Consider the following 16,599-nt stretch of genomic DNA (forward strand, 5'->3'; position numbering starts at 1 on the left):
AGTGAGTCCATGGCCGACTATGCAGGAGCCATTCGCATGATAATCAATCGCATCATTCCTCTACACGGTCAACATCATTCTACATCAAGACAATCAATCCACTTCAACCGCTGTATCCAACAGCCTCGAGATCCTTCCGGACGGCATCCTCAGTCTGAATCTTCTTCATCTGTGTATCTTCGAGCTTCTCACCACCGGCAAGGCGCATCTTAAGCTCATCGATAGCACGAATCTTTTTCAGCAGACCGCGGATCTTCTTATCCTGGGCGGAAGGATCCTCGACGGGAGCGGGGGGAGCTGGAGCAGCAGCAGGAGGGGGAGTAGACTTGGCAGCGCCGTTACCGTTGACGGCACCGTTCTTGCCGCCACGGTTGCGGTTGCGGTCTGGGCTAGGGCCAGTGGGGGCGTTGGCTGGGGGAGCGTTGTCGGTTCCCTCCTCCTTAGCCTTCTTGGCAGCCTCGCGCTTCTTCTTGTTCTTGGCGGCAGACTTGGACAAGTTCTCGGCGGGCAGAGCAACGCCACCACCTGGTGCGGCTCCGGGAGGAAGATACTCCTCAGCCGGCTCAGCGCCGGGGATCTCACGGCGGCGGGGCTTGCCGAAGCCGTTCATGCTGGCGCCGGGAACGCCGTCGCGGACAAAGGCAGCACCGCCTTCGTCTTCACGCTTGAAGGCGAGAGGAGTCAGCTGGCCACGGGCACCGGGGGGACGGTAGGCGCCGGCGGGCTTGACCGGTGCCTTGCGGGTTCCCATGTAGGCAGTGGCGGAGGGGTGGGGAGCAGGGAGCTTGGTGAGAGGGTCGCCCAGCGGGTGCTGGGAAATGCTCTGTGGGCGCCATGTGACATCGTACAATTCGGTCATCTCTTCGTTGTACATAAGACCACCGCTGACGTGCCAGATGCGCACGCCGTTGTCGACACGCAGACGAGGGCTGGTTGTCGCGGTCAGAATGTATTGTCCGTCGGGGGACCAGGCGCAAACACTGGCGTTGGAGGCCTCGACGGTAGTAATCTTGTGGTAGTTTTTGTCCATATCGTAGAGATCCATCTGTCCTGCCAAGTTACCGAAACCGGCAACCAGCACGAAACGTCCGTGTGGCGAGAACTGGATGGTGTTGCGGGGGGCGAGGGGGAAGTTGTGGGTGGCCACACCACGCATGTTGAAGATGGTGGTCTTCGCGGGCATGTAGCCGTACACAACACCGAATTCCTTCGAGTTGGGGTTCCAACTGACATCGTGAATGGGACCCTCCTTATCAAGATCAATGCGGGAGTCGAATGCACCGCTGGCGCTGAGCAAGTACAATGTTGTCTCTCCGTAGTAACTCTTGCCAGTACGATCGACCTCGGTCTGTGCGAGCACGATCAAAGTGGTTCCAGAAGAGTTCCACTTCAATTGGACCTTGTCACCCTTGAAGAAGTTCTTCTGGGAAACAGGGGCACCGAACTGCGGCACAATGAACACCTTGACAGCGGCGGGCTGACCCTTGCGCTCGGGAATGAACACCGCAATCGACTGGGTCTGACCCGGCGAGAGCGCAAAGTCCGACACACCCTCCACGCGCAGCTTGTTCCAAACATTCGACAAGTTTTCGCTCTGGTAGAACTGGACCTCGTTGGTCACGGTACGGGCGCAAAGCTTCTCATCGGCGGTGTACTGCAAGTTCCATCCAGTCTGCGACTTTTGCACGAAACTGCCCACGACCGCATGCTCTCCGTTCTCAATGGCACGCCACACCTTCAGGTTCTTGACGGCGTCTCCGTTCTCATCCTTGGACGTACGCTGCCAGGTGATCACGTAGGTACCGAGCGGCGAGAAGCCCAGCTCGAACACGTTCTCGGCGGCGATGGTTCCGACGATGTGACCGACGGAGGCGTCAATAATGGAGACCCTACAGGTTGAAAAAAAATCATTAGTTTAAGCATGGCCGGAGAAATAGAAGATCAGCTTACTTCTCGGGCGATGCCCAGGCGTAGTACCGGCCACACGGCGAGTAGGCGCTACAGCGGAGGTTGCCCTCAGGTCTGACAGAAGCGCACAAGTCAGTTTAATGTTTCCCTCGTGAGTCAAGAACAATTCATACCTCACAAACCCAGGCACAGGCTCGTAAACAGGGGCGGCATCCATCATACCAATGCCCTTGAGCGTGCGGTCTGTCAACAATCAGCATCCATCCATCAACATTCGCATCGATCGATTCGAGCCGAGGTTCAATGATCGGGGAAACCCACAGGCAATCTGTGTAGGAGCTGCCATCTTGACTTCAACGGTTTTAAATAAACCACCAACAGAAGCACTTCAGAAAGTTTATGCCTCTCGATTGCGTATTCCACAAGTCGAGAATGGAAAATCAGTCCGATATCCTAGGACCGAAATAACCAGTTGTCGCGACAAAGAATCCCAAGGTAAGAATGGGAGTCGAACAAAGCGAAGCAAAACTTGAAGAACGAAACGGTGGGCGAAAGCTTGGAATCAAAATGAGACTCAATTGGTGGGGTTTGGCGGAACAAAAGACTTGTGTCTTCGGTCGGTCAGTGCTAGACAAGTCAATGCCAGCAATGAAAGGTCGGAGGCGAAGAAGAGGGAGGGTAGTGGGTTTGAGGGTTGGGAGGTTGAAGAGTGAAAGAGGGAAAATTCGGGTGTCGCGATGTGGCTCGGCGGCATGCCGTCATCTGCTATACAAGACATCAAGTATGACTCGGCTTGATCAGGCCTAAATAGTAGCTATATAGAGGATTTCTATGGTAATTTACAGTCCATCTAGTGCTCTCTTTCTGTAGATGTCGCTTTCAATGCCAGGTGGCCATTTTATCCCACATAAAGAGGGGAATACCCAATCATGTGTGTTCAACATGGCACCGCCACAGGAACAAGAGTCAGGACTTGGAGATAAACCGCTTGCATTAAAGTCAATACTCGTCTCACGCGTAGTCAGATCCATCGACTTTTCTCGGGGATACCTGTCTGTGTTATTACATACATGGGTCATTGGTGCTAGAAAGCAGAAGCTCAAAGAACGCAAACAGAAAACGCCATTCGTAATTTCTTAATCTAGACACCCACTCTAGTCCCGACCGGGGGAGCCAGCTGCATTGCTGCCTCCAGACGGAGTTGCCAGTCGCGGGGTTCTGGCAGTAGTATCAACCACGTCCGAGTCAAACGTCATACCATTCATCATGCGAGCATCCTCGTTCATAGGCTCGGGGGTACTCGATCCCGCGGGAGAAGGAGACATCCGTGAGCTTTCACTGGCATGATATTGTTGCTGCTGGAGGTAAGAGGCGACAGGGTTTGGGCGGCTAACAGTGCTGCTCATGGAAGTGGGACGCGCCCCCAGGCCACCAGACGACAAACGATTCAATCCCGCCGGACGAGAAGTCGGACCACTGATGGTACTGTTGGCACCCTCGCCAAAACCAACCAGACTGGCGTTGCCCTCATCACTGATGTTGCTCACGCTCGAGGTATCATCTCGGTCGTGGTCTTCACTCATCTTGTCAGCGTCAAAGGCATCGCTCCCACTCGCCCAGGTTGTGCGACCAGCGATGCTCCCTGTGGCACTGGCACTGCCGACTGTGCTTCGCTCCTTCAGGGGTTGGCTTTCGAAGTATCCTGGCGCATATGAGGTGGGCGCGTTGGACTGGCCCCCGGCGCGTGCAGTTGCAACCCGCTCGAGACCGGCTAGACGGGAGATGCGATCTGCACGCTCAGCGTCTAGGGTTGTGGTGGAGGATGTGGAAGCAGAGGAGGACTGATGCGCGTGGCGGCTGTGGGGGAATGGTTGGCCCTGGTGGCCATCCTTGATGGCTGTAGTGGACAGCGCGGACAAGGAAGTGGTTCCCGAATTGGGAGTGCCTCTAACCAATGCATCATCCAGGTCAGTTCATACAAGTTCACACTCAGAGTAGAAACAGAGACGAAGGTCTTACGGTCCCATATCGGACGGAGTGACAGGGTCCGACGGGGGAGGAGGCAAGTTGATCAGCGTAGGCGTCGACATGGTTAATTCAACAAGAGTTCTGGGATCAGTCAGTTGGAAAGAGGTCAAGACAAAAGGGCCAAAGTTCCTCAGGTTCAAAGTTGAGGAAAGAAGACTGCGGGGGGGAGAAATAAGCAAAATAATTGGACTCGACGTCATATTACCTGAACGGGCAAACATCCCTTCCTCACGCTTTTGATACTTCTGTTTGCTGGTGATGCTGCTGGTTCTTTCTACCGGGATTGGGGATCTACGTTCTGCAGATGTATCTATGTATAACTTATAGGTAGCTTGCTTGGATAGGTCGTACTGACTCACATTCTACATTCCCCTATTAAAGTGATGTCTACTGTAGTGGCAAGATACAGCGCAACAATACCCAACACAAAGAGGCAAAGTGAAGAGATTTCAGGTTTGCAAGGCCCAATCTCAGTAATGGCCATCCATCACAGCCCAATACTGGACTAGATCCACTCCATAATCAACAGTGCCTCTGCGCAGTAACATCAACTCGTACTATAGACTCTGACTAAAGACTTAATATATTGCGGCTGAGCTCACAAATCATCTCAAATACTCCAAGTATCCTGTGTCAAGCATAGTCAACCTTAATGTCAGAAAGTAAGCAGAATACGAGGCCAAAACGCTATATGACTTCGACTCTCCCTCCACTTCCCCTGTACAACAACAACTACCCCCCCAATATTAGCCACGATGATGCGCAAAAAAGAAGCATATACCCAAATCACGCCCATCCCCTCCAACGTACCCCGCCAACTAGCCCTGGACATTCTCCACAGCCACAGCGAAATCATCACCCTGAACCCGCTGGTCCTCTCGCACCGCCCGATCAAAGCGCCCCGAGATGCAGCCTCGGACGAATACTACTCAACCTGGTACGAGATCACCGAACGAGTGCAATACCTGCCCGGGCTGGGCAAGATGGGGTCGGGCAAGATAAGCTTCAAGGGCTGTTTCCACGACACAGCCTGGGGCCTGCAGACACACATGTACGCACCGATGAGCATAGACCTGCAGAGCAAATGGCGCATTGCCGGCAACCAGCCCGACGAAACGCCCGATCTGGAGGGGCGGGAGCCGCGCTCTGCAGGCGCGCCTGCGAACGGACTGTACCTGCGTGAGGATGTGGAGATCTCGTGCAATTTGACGCTGATGTCGTTTGTCAAGGGCCAGTTGAAGGCTGCGTCGAAGGTTCTTGTTGATCGATTGATCAAGAAGGCCGAGCTGCTTGATGCGGGCGTGTTGCAGGCGATGATGGAGGATGGAAAGCTGAGGACGTTTAACCCGGCTGATCGGTCGAGTTTGATTATGTCGCCGTCGGTGAGGTCTGCGGAGCGAGAGAGGAGGAGGAGGTCGTCCAGGTGGTCCTCGCAGACGTCAGAGTGTGATTATGAGAATGAGCATGGGAGCCAGGGCAGTCAGGGGAGGGGCTCGGTCTCTGGGCTGAAGAAGTATTCTTTGCCGTCCAGATATAGTCAGGAGCAGAAGAGTTTCATTGCGGAATTACCGGCGGATTCTTATCATCCCATGTCTAGTCCTGGGACTGAGCATTATGCTGAGCTGCCGAGTCCGGATACACGGGTGTCTTCGCATCGGTACGATGGATTTCCTGCTGAGCTTCCTCAGTAGCGAGGGTGTGCGATTATGATTTACGAGAAGGATGGAAAAGGCATACAGGCATATATATCTGGTTGGCGTTCTGTTTTTGATGGTATAGTATGCTTCCTGTGTGATGTACTCGCGGGAGGTTTTGAAGCTTTTGGTCGTTTATATAACGGTATGAAATATAGCAATTGAATATACTCATGTTTAACATTCAATGTAGTAGCCATGATCAGAACAATAGGTTTGACTAGCCATATAAGAAGATGCAGCTCCATCTCAAGAATGACGAAAGTGATTCCAAGATCTATGACGCTTGAGTTCGTGATTAGGTTCAACTTGAGGGCCTCGGTGGACACCGAACTAGATATACCTCAGTTTAGAATTTACTGCTGGTTTAAGTCAAGTTTAGTTTCGTGGATTTCACAAATTTGCTTTGGATCAGTCACAGAGTACCGTGTATGTTGCATACTAGGTCACGATCTGGGGTATAAATAACAATGTTGGCAAGTTTAATTAGGATCTAGAGGCTCGTCATCATCATACTCTTTTCTATCTTCTTGACATCAGCTGCTTGCTATATTAATATGTGATCACTCTGTTCGCTTCGAATAGTTATCATTCCTACCTACCAACTGTATATTGATTAATCTAACTTACGACTAACTGCTCAAGTTAAGTTAGTTACATACGAATGCTGAACTATAAGTTAATACTAACCTGTGGACTCTGTGACCTTACTGCCCTTTCACTTAAACTCCGTGATGTAACTTGGATTACTCTTTTCAATACTCCTTCAAACTAATGGGACCTTATATCGACTATAAAATGACCCACAGAGACGAGTATCCGAGGAGAAGGGAATTCCGGGGCAAAAAACCTCCCCCCTCCCCCCGAAAGGAATTCAACTATTTCCAAGACGTCACATCAGATAAGTTGTCTTATGTTTCAAGAGGCAGCGCCTCCGCAACTGGCATTCGCCTGGCAGCTATCCGGGCTACAGTAGTGTCGTCCTAGCAAGGATATACTAGGACTCGTTATCGAGGACTGCTTGGACCAGCAACGGACAGCATTCGGCAGACTTCCTAGGTGCTAGGTGCAGGCGCCTGCTGACTCGCTAGTACTAGCCCACGTTAACATTAACGTTAACGTATACGTGAACTGCCGGTTAGTGGCTGTTCACTAGCAGGGATCGTCCGTTGCGCCTGTTTGTGTCGGGGTCCTCCTTTGGTATCTCTTCTGGCGCTTTTGCTTTTTGTGCATTTACGCCAAGCCGGACTATGAGAATTTTTGGGAAAGTCGGGCTAACCATCGTTCGGGGTCTTAAATACCTATCTCGGTAGTATAAGTTAACGTTGAAAGCCGATCATACAGCAACAATACGCCAACTTCGTCCAATCATTCATTCATGTATACAAGCACAGATGCCACGCTATAAGGTAAAGGGAAACGACTAAAAGAGAATACAGTCCTGCTGTACCACTCTAACAAATAACTCAACTCAATCCATACCTCATCTCACATATGTCACATATCACATATCACTCAACCTTACGATTCTCATAATGGCCCCTGAGATCATCGACCTCCTTTTGCAGCTTGGTCAAATCAGCCAAGATATCCAATGCATTGGAAGGCCGCGGCAGAGGCTGATTCTCATCATCTGGCACCCTAGACACAGGCGGACTATCACCACTACGCAGCAACGAGTCCCTCATTCTCCTCGGCGGTGGTGGCGGCGGCGGAGGCCCGGACGAAGAATTCGACGGAACACTTCCATAAGAGGAAGCACGGCGACCAGCTTTCAACGAAGGAGGTCTAGAGTCTGGCGAGCCTAGTGGATTGAGCGAGACACCGCCTGTAGGAATGGCAGCCTGGAATTCAGCGGCGGATGTAGGCGGCGGCATACTGATTCTCTTTGAGGACAGAGACCGCGCTAGGCTCGGGCTTAGGCCCGGCCCCGGGCTGGGAGGGAGAGAGCTATTGCTCTCCGGATCTCGCTCGGAGTCGTACGAGGACATGGTTAGGCGGCTGGATTTCGATTGAGTGGATTTCGACCGCCGCATTTGACTGTGTCGTCGGCTGATAGGGGGTGTGGGTGGTCGTTTCTGCGAGTGGCTGCGTTGCAGGGAGTCTGTTGATGCTCTTGCGGCCTGGTTCTCTGATACGGAAAAGTAGTCCGCTGCGGCGGGGAGGGATACCGTGCTTGGATGGGCTAACCCGGGCGTTAACCTTTCTGATACGGCGCCATGCATGGATAGTCTGTTGGAGGATCTCGAGCGGGGGGCTGGTTGTGAAGTGTACGTGTGTGCATCTGTATCGGCGTCGCTGGCAGCTGCAGCCGTCTCTGTAGCTGTAGCTGAATGGCTGATGCGTTTCCCGTGGTGGCTCTTTGGCGGAGGCGGGGGCTTCTTCTCCCTCGTCCGGACGATACTTTCCGGTGAGGGAGAGGATTGAGCCTCGGAGCGACGAGAGCGCTGGGAGCGGTCTGCTGATATGGATGGCTGCGTGGAGGATGGCGTAGAGGGTCCATCATCAGATGGAGCAGGGAGTGGAGCAGACCCAAAGAATTGACGGCGATCCCCAGGAGCTGAGCTCTGTGAGGCGGGTTCGCTGGCCTCGCTGTCACTGGCGGAAGGATCTGGGTTGAATGGGTTCTCGTCCGAGCTGGAATCGTCTACCTCCAGCTCGAGGGATATGGATGACTTCCCCGGGTAGCCGTTTGCTATAGTGGGGGTGGATTGGGGAGGGTTGGGGTTGGGGGCAGTCTTCTGAGGATCTGCGGGAATGCCTGTTTTACAATTAGGAGGTGAGATAGGAAGAGGAGGAAAGAGACTGACCCAGGTTTCTTGCGCGGAATGGATTTGACATCGCGAAGTGGATGAAGAGGGAAGAGGGAAGTCGAGTTTCTGATCCATTGGAGGTTCCTACGCGCCGCGTTCCGATCGAACGTCCGGCAGCCCCGAGAGGCTAGACAGCGAAACCGCTAAACAGCGAGCTATTGAAAGAATGGAACTGTGGAAGTGCGGAAATATAACGTTATTGAAACATTGAAACTCGAAGGTCAATTTAAAATCCCATATGGGTATGGTACAGGGAAAACAACGCTCTCTCTCTCTCTCCTCTTCTTAATAAAATTATCTCCCCATCACCGCTCGTTATAGACATGCCATGTCTCTTCATCCTCGAAAAACTTATGTGCCAGTCGTTTCCCACTTTCGGTGGGCTGGCTGAATGCAATTTGTGCCTTGCTTATTTCCATTCCGTAAATAAAGTTAATCACCACGCAGTCGAGGAGATCTAAGGCGATGCCCTTTCGCCGTGAGGATCCGGAGGTCCAAATACGAGAAACTCCGACAATGGCCGGTCGTAGTTCATCTCGTACGGAAACCGAAGAGCCATGGGTGCCATTCAGATCTTTCGCGACCGGGCGCGATTCCCAGATGCGTTCTGTCAGGCAGAGACCGACACAGCGACTGTCCTTCATGTGCAGAAAAACCCGATAGCGATCCACTTTCTCGGTCGGGCCATCCTGCAGATGTTTGGGCTGCTCGATTTGGCCCCAGAGTGTTTCATCGTCAATCTCGGGTGAAGAGAGTTCTCGGTTGACCACCTCCAGCACCTTCTTAGCTTGATTTTTCGCACTGGGGGACGCCTTGCGGTCGACAATCACCACGTATCCTTCATCGAACCGAGTAGCTTCGTAAACCCAGCGCGAGGCGTTCGCGCGCATAAATGCCTTGCCCAGGTCGATGCCCGTAGCATTCATCTCGTGGAACTTTTTATGCAGCGCGGCGTCTTCGGTGTTGGAGGGGATATATTCCATGCCACAGGTGGCGCACGTCTTCCGAGTGTCGTTGCCCAGGTCAATCTGCATCTGGCGCATCACCGGTTTCTGGCCTTTCTTGGGCTCGACTGACGAGCGCACACTATTCGAGTTGACCTCGGTCAGCGGCGACGCGGCATCCTTATGCTTTCGCTTCAAAAAGGCAAATGTCGGTTTCCGAGTATTGGCGGGCGGGGGAGATAATCGTGGGGGTGGCGACGACGGTGGTGTTGTGAGATCGTCAATATCATCGAGCGTGCCTTCTGACAGCACGACGGAATTGCGACGCGACGGGCTGGAGAGCACGGCGGCGGAAGATTCACGTATGGCGTATTGCAGGTTGGTCTCCGCTTCATCCGACTCATCCTGCACGCGTCTTTTCTTTGCTACGCGCTCATCATCGTAGACGCGCCATGTTGGTCTTCCGTATGTTTTCATGAGGCCTCTGGATGGGGTCGTTAGCTGGAGTTTAGGGGAGCGCATAGAATCCTCGCCAGCATACCGCTTAAATGAATTGGTGACAGTCCACGGCATCCCTGCTTTTTCCAAAATGGGGTCTCCAAGTGGAAGAAGTTGAGAAAGTTCAAGTTTATTCGGTGACGGGCACGCGTGGGGCGCTAGTCTGGTTTAGGTCATATTGTTTGAATTGCGATTACCGCCACTCACCTTATCCCTTGCTCGATGCTGTTGACTCTGTTGACTGTTGAAGGTTTGGGGGGGAAGTCTGTGGTCTGCTGTCTGCTGTCTGGGGGAGCTGATCAGGAGGTAAGGTGTTTATATGATCACCGTGTGGGGAGTTTAATCACCTTCTTTGCCACCAAGCCAGGATTGTGGCCGGAAACACAAAGGAGAGGTGTGACTACGGACTCACAAGTCAGTGACTGAGTATGTGAGAGTGATTGTATACAGCCTCCCCAATTCCATCAAATGCCTCCCAATCCCTTCCCACTCCCCCCGTTGGCATGTTGGAGTGGTACGTCGGGCACCCCTTTCATGGGACCAGGAACCAGTCAATCATCACACTTATTCTATCCCGACCAATCGTACACCTCGTGGGCCCTCGAAATTAAACATGAGAACCGCACGTTGGGTCTCCACTAACAGGCACCAACTTGGCCAACTTGGACGTTATTTCCACCTAGACCGAAGCGTCAAACGGACCAACAAGAGCGCTTTTATGCTGATTGGATCACATCAGGGGGTGAGATGGAAGATTACCGTGATTGGTTTGACACGAAGCCAGGTTACGAGGATTCCATCATGGACCCCCCAGATTTTACTGTGCATGGGTATACAGCATAGAGTTCATACTTACTGTAGTCTGTTGCCTCCTATTATCGCTGAGCTCTCTGAGTGAGAACAGGCTGGTGCTGCCTTGGGAGGCAGCTCTATTGCTTAGATGCAGTCTCGCAGGGCGCCTTGGGAGCTAATTTCGTATCACTTGATCCTGGACGATGGCCTTGTGCTTGACGGAGTAATCCATGAAGAGGGGGCTATGGAAGACAGACCGGAATGATTGGTTTCTACTTCAGTGCAACTGCAGAAGATGTTACACATCCTCGTCTGGTCCAACTTCAGAGGTGTCCAATGATTTCCAAGAGTTGCGTGTCCAGGGCTACTGTACTGTAGGTATGAGATCGCTCACATCGGTTGATTCTCTGTGAAGCGCTGTCAGACGAAAGGATTCGGTAAATGGTAGCTCTCATCCGTCTTTCGGTCCTCCTGACTTCCAATAATCCAAGAGTCTGCGTATTATTTTCAAGCTCCAGGGCTTGTTTGCATGTTAGTGCTTATTCGGATGTGCTAAGTGATATAGTATACAGTAGGCACAAGCCTTGGAGGGGCGGGCATGTCGATCTTCCCCCACCAGTCTTGCGCTGCAGAAGATTTTCCAACGTTTACTGGACGCGAATGGTGTGTGAACAGTTGGGATCCTAGGATACAGGACAGTAGAGAGTCATGGAGAATCATCAATGAACTACCACTTCGAGAGAATGGGCAAATGCGAGCTATCCACCACTTTAGGCGTGTACAGTGTCTCGCAGTGAAATGTCAGATCGGAAATTCGTGGAAAGTCCCCGAAATCGGGGACTTTTTATGCGAGAAGCTGCAGATGCCAATATAGGTGAGGTGAGGTCAACTTATATATGGTCAGTCACTTGGTTCCCGCTTTTCAGCGGATCTCCGACCACCCCGAATTTTAAAACTCTTCAACTCCCAACCCATCACCACAATGTCGGATTCAGCTCAAGCAGCAGGAAAGCGCAAGCGTGCGAGTAAGTACCTGGGTTCCGATGTCCTCTTTTCTCCCCCTAGTGGCGCCAATGTGGCCACTCTGCGCCCCTCCGAGTTTTCTCGATCAAGACCTGTTCGAAAGCATGCTCAAGCCTTAAGATTGGTTCCCCCCCCAGTCGCCCTTGAGCTGGGACTGGAACTGCGGTGTGACATTGCTGGGCCAACCGTTCTTCCTTGCAGCTCTTTTTTTCCTCCCTTCCGTACCTCTACAGATTCATAACCCGGCAAGATGTCTGACTCTTCTTCTCCAGGGACCCAGTCTTGTCCTCCACCTGAGCTCCCCCAACTCGTCGCAGAGCAGCACGTGGCTATTCCCACGCACGACAAGGACACCCAGCGTCTAATTGTGGTTCTCTCCAATGCCAGTCTGGAGACTTACCGCGCCGTCTCAAGCGGACGCAATGGCGCCAAGGATGAGAAATACTCTCTGTTGAACAGTGATGAGCACATTGGTATCATGCGCAAGATGAACCGTGATATCAGTGAGGCTCGTCCGGATATCACCCACCAGGTATGAGTTGGCGATGCCATTGGAAAAAATTTTGCCTGAACTAAAACCTTATCACAGTGCCTTCTCACTCTCCTCGATTCTCCTGTTAACAAGGCCGGTCGCCTGCAAATTTTCATCCACACGGCCAAGGGTGTGCTGATCGAAGTCAACCCCTCCGTTCGCATTCCCCGTACCTTTAAGCGGTTCGCCGGTTTGATGGTCCAGCTGCTCCACCGTCTCTCCATCCGTTCCACCAACTCCCAAGAAAAGCTCCTCAAGGTCATCAAGAACCCCATTACCGACCACCTGCCCCCCAACTGCCGCAAGGTGACCATGAGTTTCGAGGCCCCCGTGGTCCGCACTCGGGATTACCTCGAGTCCCTGAACCCGAACGAGTCGGTCGCCATCTTCGTTGGTGCCATGGCCAAGGGTCACGATGACTTTGCCGACACCTTCAAGGACGAATCCATCAGTATCAGCAACTACAGTCTGAGTGCCAGTGTCGCCTGCAGCAAGTTCTGCCACGCCGCCGAAGAGGTCTGGGATATTCTGTGAGCGACTGGGCTAGACTGCGCAGCTTGAAGCGCGCACCGTGCCGTCCCAACCGGCATCAGCCATGAGGCCACGAATTTTTTTTACGGGCGGGAACTGAGTTGCATGACACACGCTGTTAAATCCCATCTCTATCTTTCTCTCTCTCGGTTTTGTTTTTAAAGGAGATTCCAGTGTCGGGAATCACTTGACGGGACACCAAGCCTCGGGATATCGATCCCAGGTCGTTTTGGTTGGGGACTTGTGTCCTTTGGAGGCTTTCTTCTCCCCTGTCTCCGCATGACACGTTACGGGCTGGAGGGCATTTGGTTCCTTTTCGCCAGTCAGTCCTGATCCGTCTTCCATCCACAGGTTCAACCTCGACTGTGATGGGCAGATCAGAAAAAGTGAACAGCATATAGATCAGGACCCATTGACTTGGATCCTGAGCCAAGGCACATATCTTCAACTTCTGTGTTACAAATATAGCTATTTTATTCCTTTTCTTATTTTCGTCTGCGACGTGGCATGCACCTAGCGCCTCACTTTGGATGCACGAATGAGGGTCCGAGATGCAGTAGTTGCACTAGTGTGTGTAGTTTGAGTAATTGGGAGTCCAAATTGCCCTCCTGACGACCTTCTCCATTCGATTCACAATTTCATCCGCAAGCATTTGTCAGATGGATTCCTAATGCCCCGACCTTTCTGACCAAGAGGTCTGGAAGAGACAAGAATAGTGGCGGTCAGCAGATCTGCCCAAGTTCAGATTTGCCTGGACGGCCCTCACCGTGGCCACTTCACCTCTCCACCAACCCACTTGAACTACTGCATCTCGACCAAGCGCCCCATCCGCGTCCACTTAGACTCATTGGGACTCATTGGACTCATGAGGACCCTCCCCGCGGTGACCTGGCAGCCCTTTAACCCAGTCTTAAATTGGGCCTCTAACCAAACACAGCAAATCGCCAAATTAGCGTCCGCTAACACACTCCTTGGGCTGTCGTATCCGACACTACTCGCCTTGCTCTGACTGTTTCAAGCTGCTGATCTCGCGGGCCATTCAGGACAACCGGTCGAAGACAGCGATGGCTAATCACAGCTGCCATATTAACCCACCTTGACTCCATCAAGAACTCTCCTGTCTTAGGCCCACTGTCATCTTGGAGGGGCTGGTTTCCTGTGGCTCGCCCGTTCTGGGACGACTGCTGGCAAGTTCTTCCTTTGATTACACTTGGGCAGGAAATCGGGAGACTGCGCGAGCCTTTACCGCGAATCTGGAGAGCCGTCGATGCTGACTGGCTGGCTGTAGGGGGTAGCTTCGGCCTCGTTTTTCCCCCTTGTCATAGTATAGACTGTTCTCTCACCGTATATATCCAGGGCCCTCAAATCCCGGCTTTGAGTTAAATCCAACTTCCTTTCCATTTCTATTCTTTCATCTTCATCTTCACCCTTGTCTTTCGCTCTCTCTCTCTCTCTCTCTCTCTCTTTTCCCACTGTACGTTCGTCTCGTACGGACTTATACTTCCAACATGCCTGTTTCACATATCACCCTCACCGTCTCTCATCTGCCGACTTCTACGTCGTTCTTCCTATCTTGTCTGCAGCCTTTAGGCTATCAGTTCATTGGGAGACATGACGATTATATAGGTTTCGGTCAGAAGCAGGGGGAGCCTGCTGATTTCTGGATGACCGAACAGAAGCCCGGGTATGTATATTCATTCAACTATGCAAGCATGTTAAAGCACAAGCTAATCTGGTTTAGAGTCCCTCCTGGCGCAGTTCATGTCGCCTTCCCAGCCCCGTCAAAAGACGCCGTCGGCTCATTCTTCATCAGCGCCTTAAAGGCCGGTGGAAAGATACACGGCGAGCCCAAAGAGCGGGATTCCCAAACTGGGTATTTCAGCGCGGCGATCATCGACTTCGACGGCAACAGCATTGAAGCTGTATACCGGCCGACCAGTAGTGGCGCATCAGTCATCTCCGCCGCAAGCGGACCGACAATGGCTCTGCTGGAGAACAAAGACAGTCGGTCTGTGGTCTCCAAAGTCAGCAGCAAAGCCCCCTCCGTCAAGGCCGAGAGTTTCAGAGCAGAGAGTGTTCGAGCAGAAAGCATTGCACCTCCAAGGTCCGAGGCTCATTCTCGAGCTATATCAAAGGCGCCTACTGCCATTGAGCGCTCTGCTCCGACGGTTGTATCCAAGGCTCAATCCTATGCTCCTTCGCAGCAACAACACGGACTTCAGACACCGCCACAGACGCCTCCAAAGACCGACGATGGCAGCAAAGCAGCCAAGACAATTGTCGGCACTCTCATCGGTGCAGCAGCAGGTGCAGCTATCGCCTATGCAATGGTCAAGGGTGAAAACTCTTCCAACACCGAGCTGCCAAGTCCCATGCAATACGTGACCAACTTTGCCCAGCTCAAGTCGGCACCCTCCCAAGCCTCTCACGAGGAAGAAGAGCCAGCCCCAAACCAATTCAGAGCTCTGGAAGCACCACCGCCGCGCAGCGAGTACGCCCCGCGCAGCGAATACGGCCGCAGCGAGTACGCCCGCAGTGAATACGCCCGGAGCCAATATACAGCAGCCTCAGCCCCGCGTACAACGCTCACACGCAGCGTAACCTCCAAGAATCCGCGCGCAAGCACGATCTACGAAGGCACAGAGTTCATGCACGACGACCCTGGTCGTCGCGCGTCAGAGGGTAGCATCTACAGCATCCCCGAGAACCTCCCTCTCCGCGCAATCGAGTACCCACCCCCGAGCAACGCCTCGCAGCAGCGCTATCCCTGCAACCCATCCACCTTCATCAGCAGCTATGCCAATGACAAGCCCCGCAACAACTCCAGCGGCAGCATTCACAGCTCGTCAACCATCAAGGCCTCCCAGTCGAACATGCAGCGTCGTCACAGCAGCGATGATAGAGACGGATACTCGACTCACAGCAGCCACCACAGCCAAGTGCACAGCCAATCACACAGCCAACAAACCGTCTACCGCGCAGCATCCACCAAATCCGCCTCGATAGCCCCATCCTCGCACCGCGGCAGCCCACCCTCAGCAACAGGCAGCACCAAAGAACCCAGCATCGCCCCCTCAACCCGCTCAGCCCGCGACATCCCCCTCCCCCAAAGCTCCCAAACAACCACCTACACCAACCCCAGCGCCCACAGCAGAGATCACCACCCCAGCGGCAGCACAACCAAGCACTCGCACATCTCCGCGCGCCAAATCCCCCTCCCGCAAGGCTCCATCTCAACCTTCTACTCCAGCCCCAGCATCGCCGGCGAAACCTACCACGGCGCCGGCGGCGAAGTAACCCGCACCGCCGACAAAACCTCCTACATCTCCCTCTCCCCGCGCGACATCTTCCTGCCGGAATCCGTCCTCGACGTCGACGTCAACTCCATCGTCACGCCCGACGACTCCATCTCCCAGGTTGGCCATGGTCACCATGGACGCTCGCGATCGAGACATTCGCATCACAGCCAGGCGCGTTCGCACCGCTCGCGCTCGCGCTCGCATCGCTCTTCGCATTCGCGCGCTTCGAAGAGGGATCCCTCGGTTCACTCCAAGGCTGCGTCGAAGGCTGCTTCCAAGATCGCTTCCAGGTCCGGCTCGAAGTTCGAGGATCCTGTTGGTCCGGCGGATTCTGTGAGTCAGGTTTCTAGGGCTTCGCAGCGTACTGCTAAGGCGCCGGAGAGCCGGAGGGGAAGTCAGGTTGTATGATTTGCTTGTTGGTGATGGTGATGGATATTGTGATGGTGATGTTGATGGTGATGGGTGCATTTTCCTCGCGTTGCATTTGCATTTCTTGCGTTGCTTTCTTCTTTCCTTTCTTCTTTGGCAACACACCCC

General features: G+C 53.2%; 7 protein-coding genes across 7 annotated transcripts; 3 read left to right on the top strand and 4 right to left on the bottom strand.

The window, feature by feature from the left end:
• Nucleotides 1-103: 103 nt before the first annotated feature.
• On the bottom strand, nt 104-2,254 carry N7511_004078 (translation initiation factor 2A; the record flags this gene model as incomplete). The annotated part of the gene is made up of 4 exons (XM_057126503.1): nt 104-1,889; nt 1,951-2,022; nt 2,082-2,151; nt 2,230-2,254. The coding sequence occupies 4 exons, from the start codon at nt 2,252-2,254 to the stop codon at nt 104-106; spliced, it is 1,953 nt and encodes a 650-aa protein (XP_056985393.1).
• Nucleotides 2,255-3,062: 808 nt separating this feature from the next.
• On the bottom strand, nt 3,063-3,998 carry N7511_004079 (uncharacterized protein; the record flags this gene model as incomplete). Its single annotated transcript, XM_057126504.1, has 2 exons — nt 3,063-3,855; nt 3,928-3,998. 2 exons carry the CDS (start codon nt 3,996-3,998, stop codon nt 3,063-3,065), a joined length of 864 nt encoding a protein of 287 aa, XP_056985394.1.
• Nucleotides 3,999-4,691: 693 nt separating this feature from the next.
• Nucleotides 4,692-5,627, top strand: N7511_004080 (uncharacterized protein; the record flags this gene model as incomplete). Its single annotated transcript, XM_057126505.1, has 1 exon — nt 4,692-5,627. One exon carries the CDS (start codon nt 4,692-4,694, stop codon nt 5,625-5,627), a length of 936 nt encoding a protein of 311 aa, XP_056985395.1.
• Nucleotides 5,628-7,141: 1,514 nt separating this feature from the next.
• Nucleotides 7,142-8,471, bottom strand: N7511_004081 (uncharacterized protein; the record flags this gene model as incomplete). The annotated part of the gene is made up of 2 exons (XM_057126506.1): nt 7,142-8,391; nt 8,441-8,471. 2 exons carry the CDS (start codon nt 8,469-8,471, stop codon nt 7,142-7,144), a joined length of 1,281 nt encoding a protein of 426 aa, XP_056985396.1.
• A 277-nt stretch (nt 8,472-8,748) lies between these two features.
• On the bottom strand, nt 8,749-9,960 carry N7511_004082 (ESCO family N-acetyltransferase; the record flags this gene model as incomplete). Its single annotated transcript, XM_057126507.1, has 2 exons — nt 8,749-9,871; nt 9,929-9,960. The coding sequence occupies 2 exons, from the start codon at nt 9,958-9,960 to the stop codon at nt 8,749-8,751; spliced, it is 1,155 nt and encodes a 384-aa protein (XP_056985397.1).
• A 1,699-nt stretch (nt 9,961-11,659) lies between these two features.
• Nucleotides 11,660-12,766, top strand: N7511_004083 (18S rRNA pseudouridine methyltransferase; the record flags this gene model as incomplete). Its single annotated transcript, XM_057126508.1, has 3 exons — nt 11,660-11,702; nt 11,973-12,232; nt 12,290-12,766. The coding sequence occupies 3 exons, from the start codon at nt 11,660-11,662 to the stop codon at nt 12,764-12,766; spliced, it is 780 nt and encodes a 259-aa protein (XP_056985398.1).
• Nucleotides 12,767-14,271: 1,505 nt separating this feature from the next.
• Nucleotides 14,272-16,470, top strand: N7511_004084 (VOC family protein; the record flags this gene model as incomplete). The annotated part of the gene is made up of 2 exons (XM_057126509.1): nt 14,272-14,447; nt 14,505-16,470. 2 exons carry the CDS (start codon nt 14,272-14,274, stop codon nt 16,468-16,470), a joined length of 2,142 nt encoding a protein of 713 aa, XP_056985399.1.
• Between the last annotated feature and the right edge of the window lie 129 nt (nt 16,471-16,599).

The sequence above is a fragment of the Penicillium nucicola genome (genome assembly GCF_028828085.1).
Source record: "Penicillium nucicola strain IBT 29836 chromosome Unknown utg000003l, whole genome shotgun sequence".
Lineage (NCBI taxonomy): Eukaryota > Fungi > Ascomycota > Eurotiomycetes > Eurotiales > Aspergillaceae > Penicillium > Penicillium nucicola.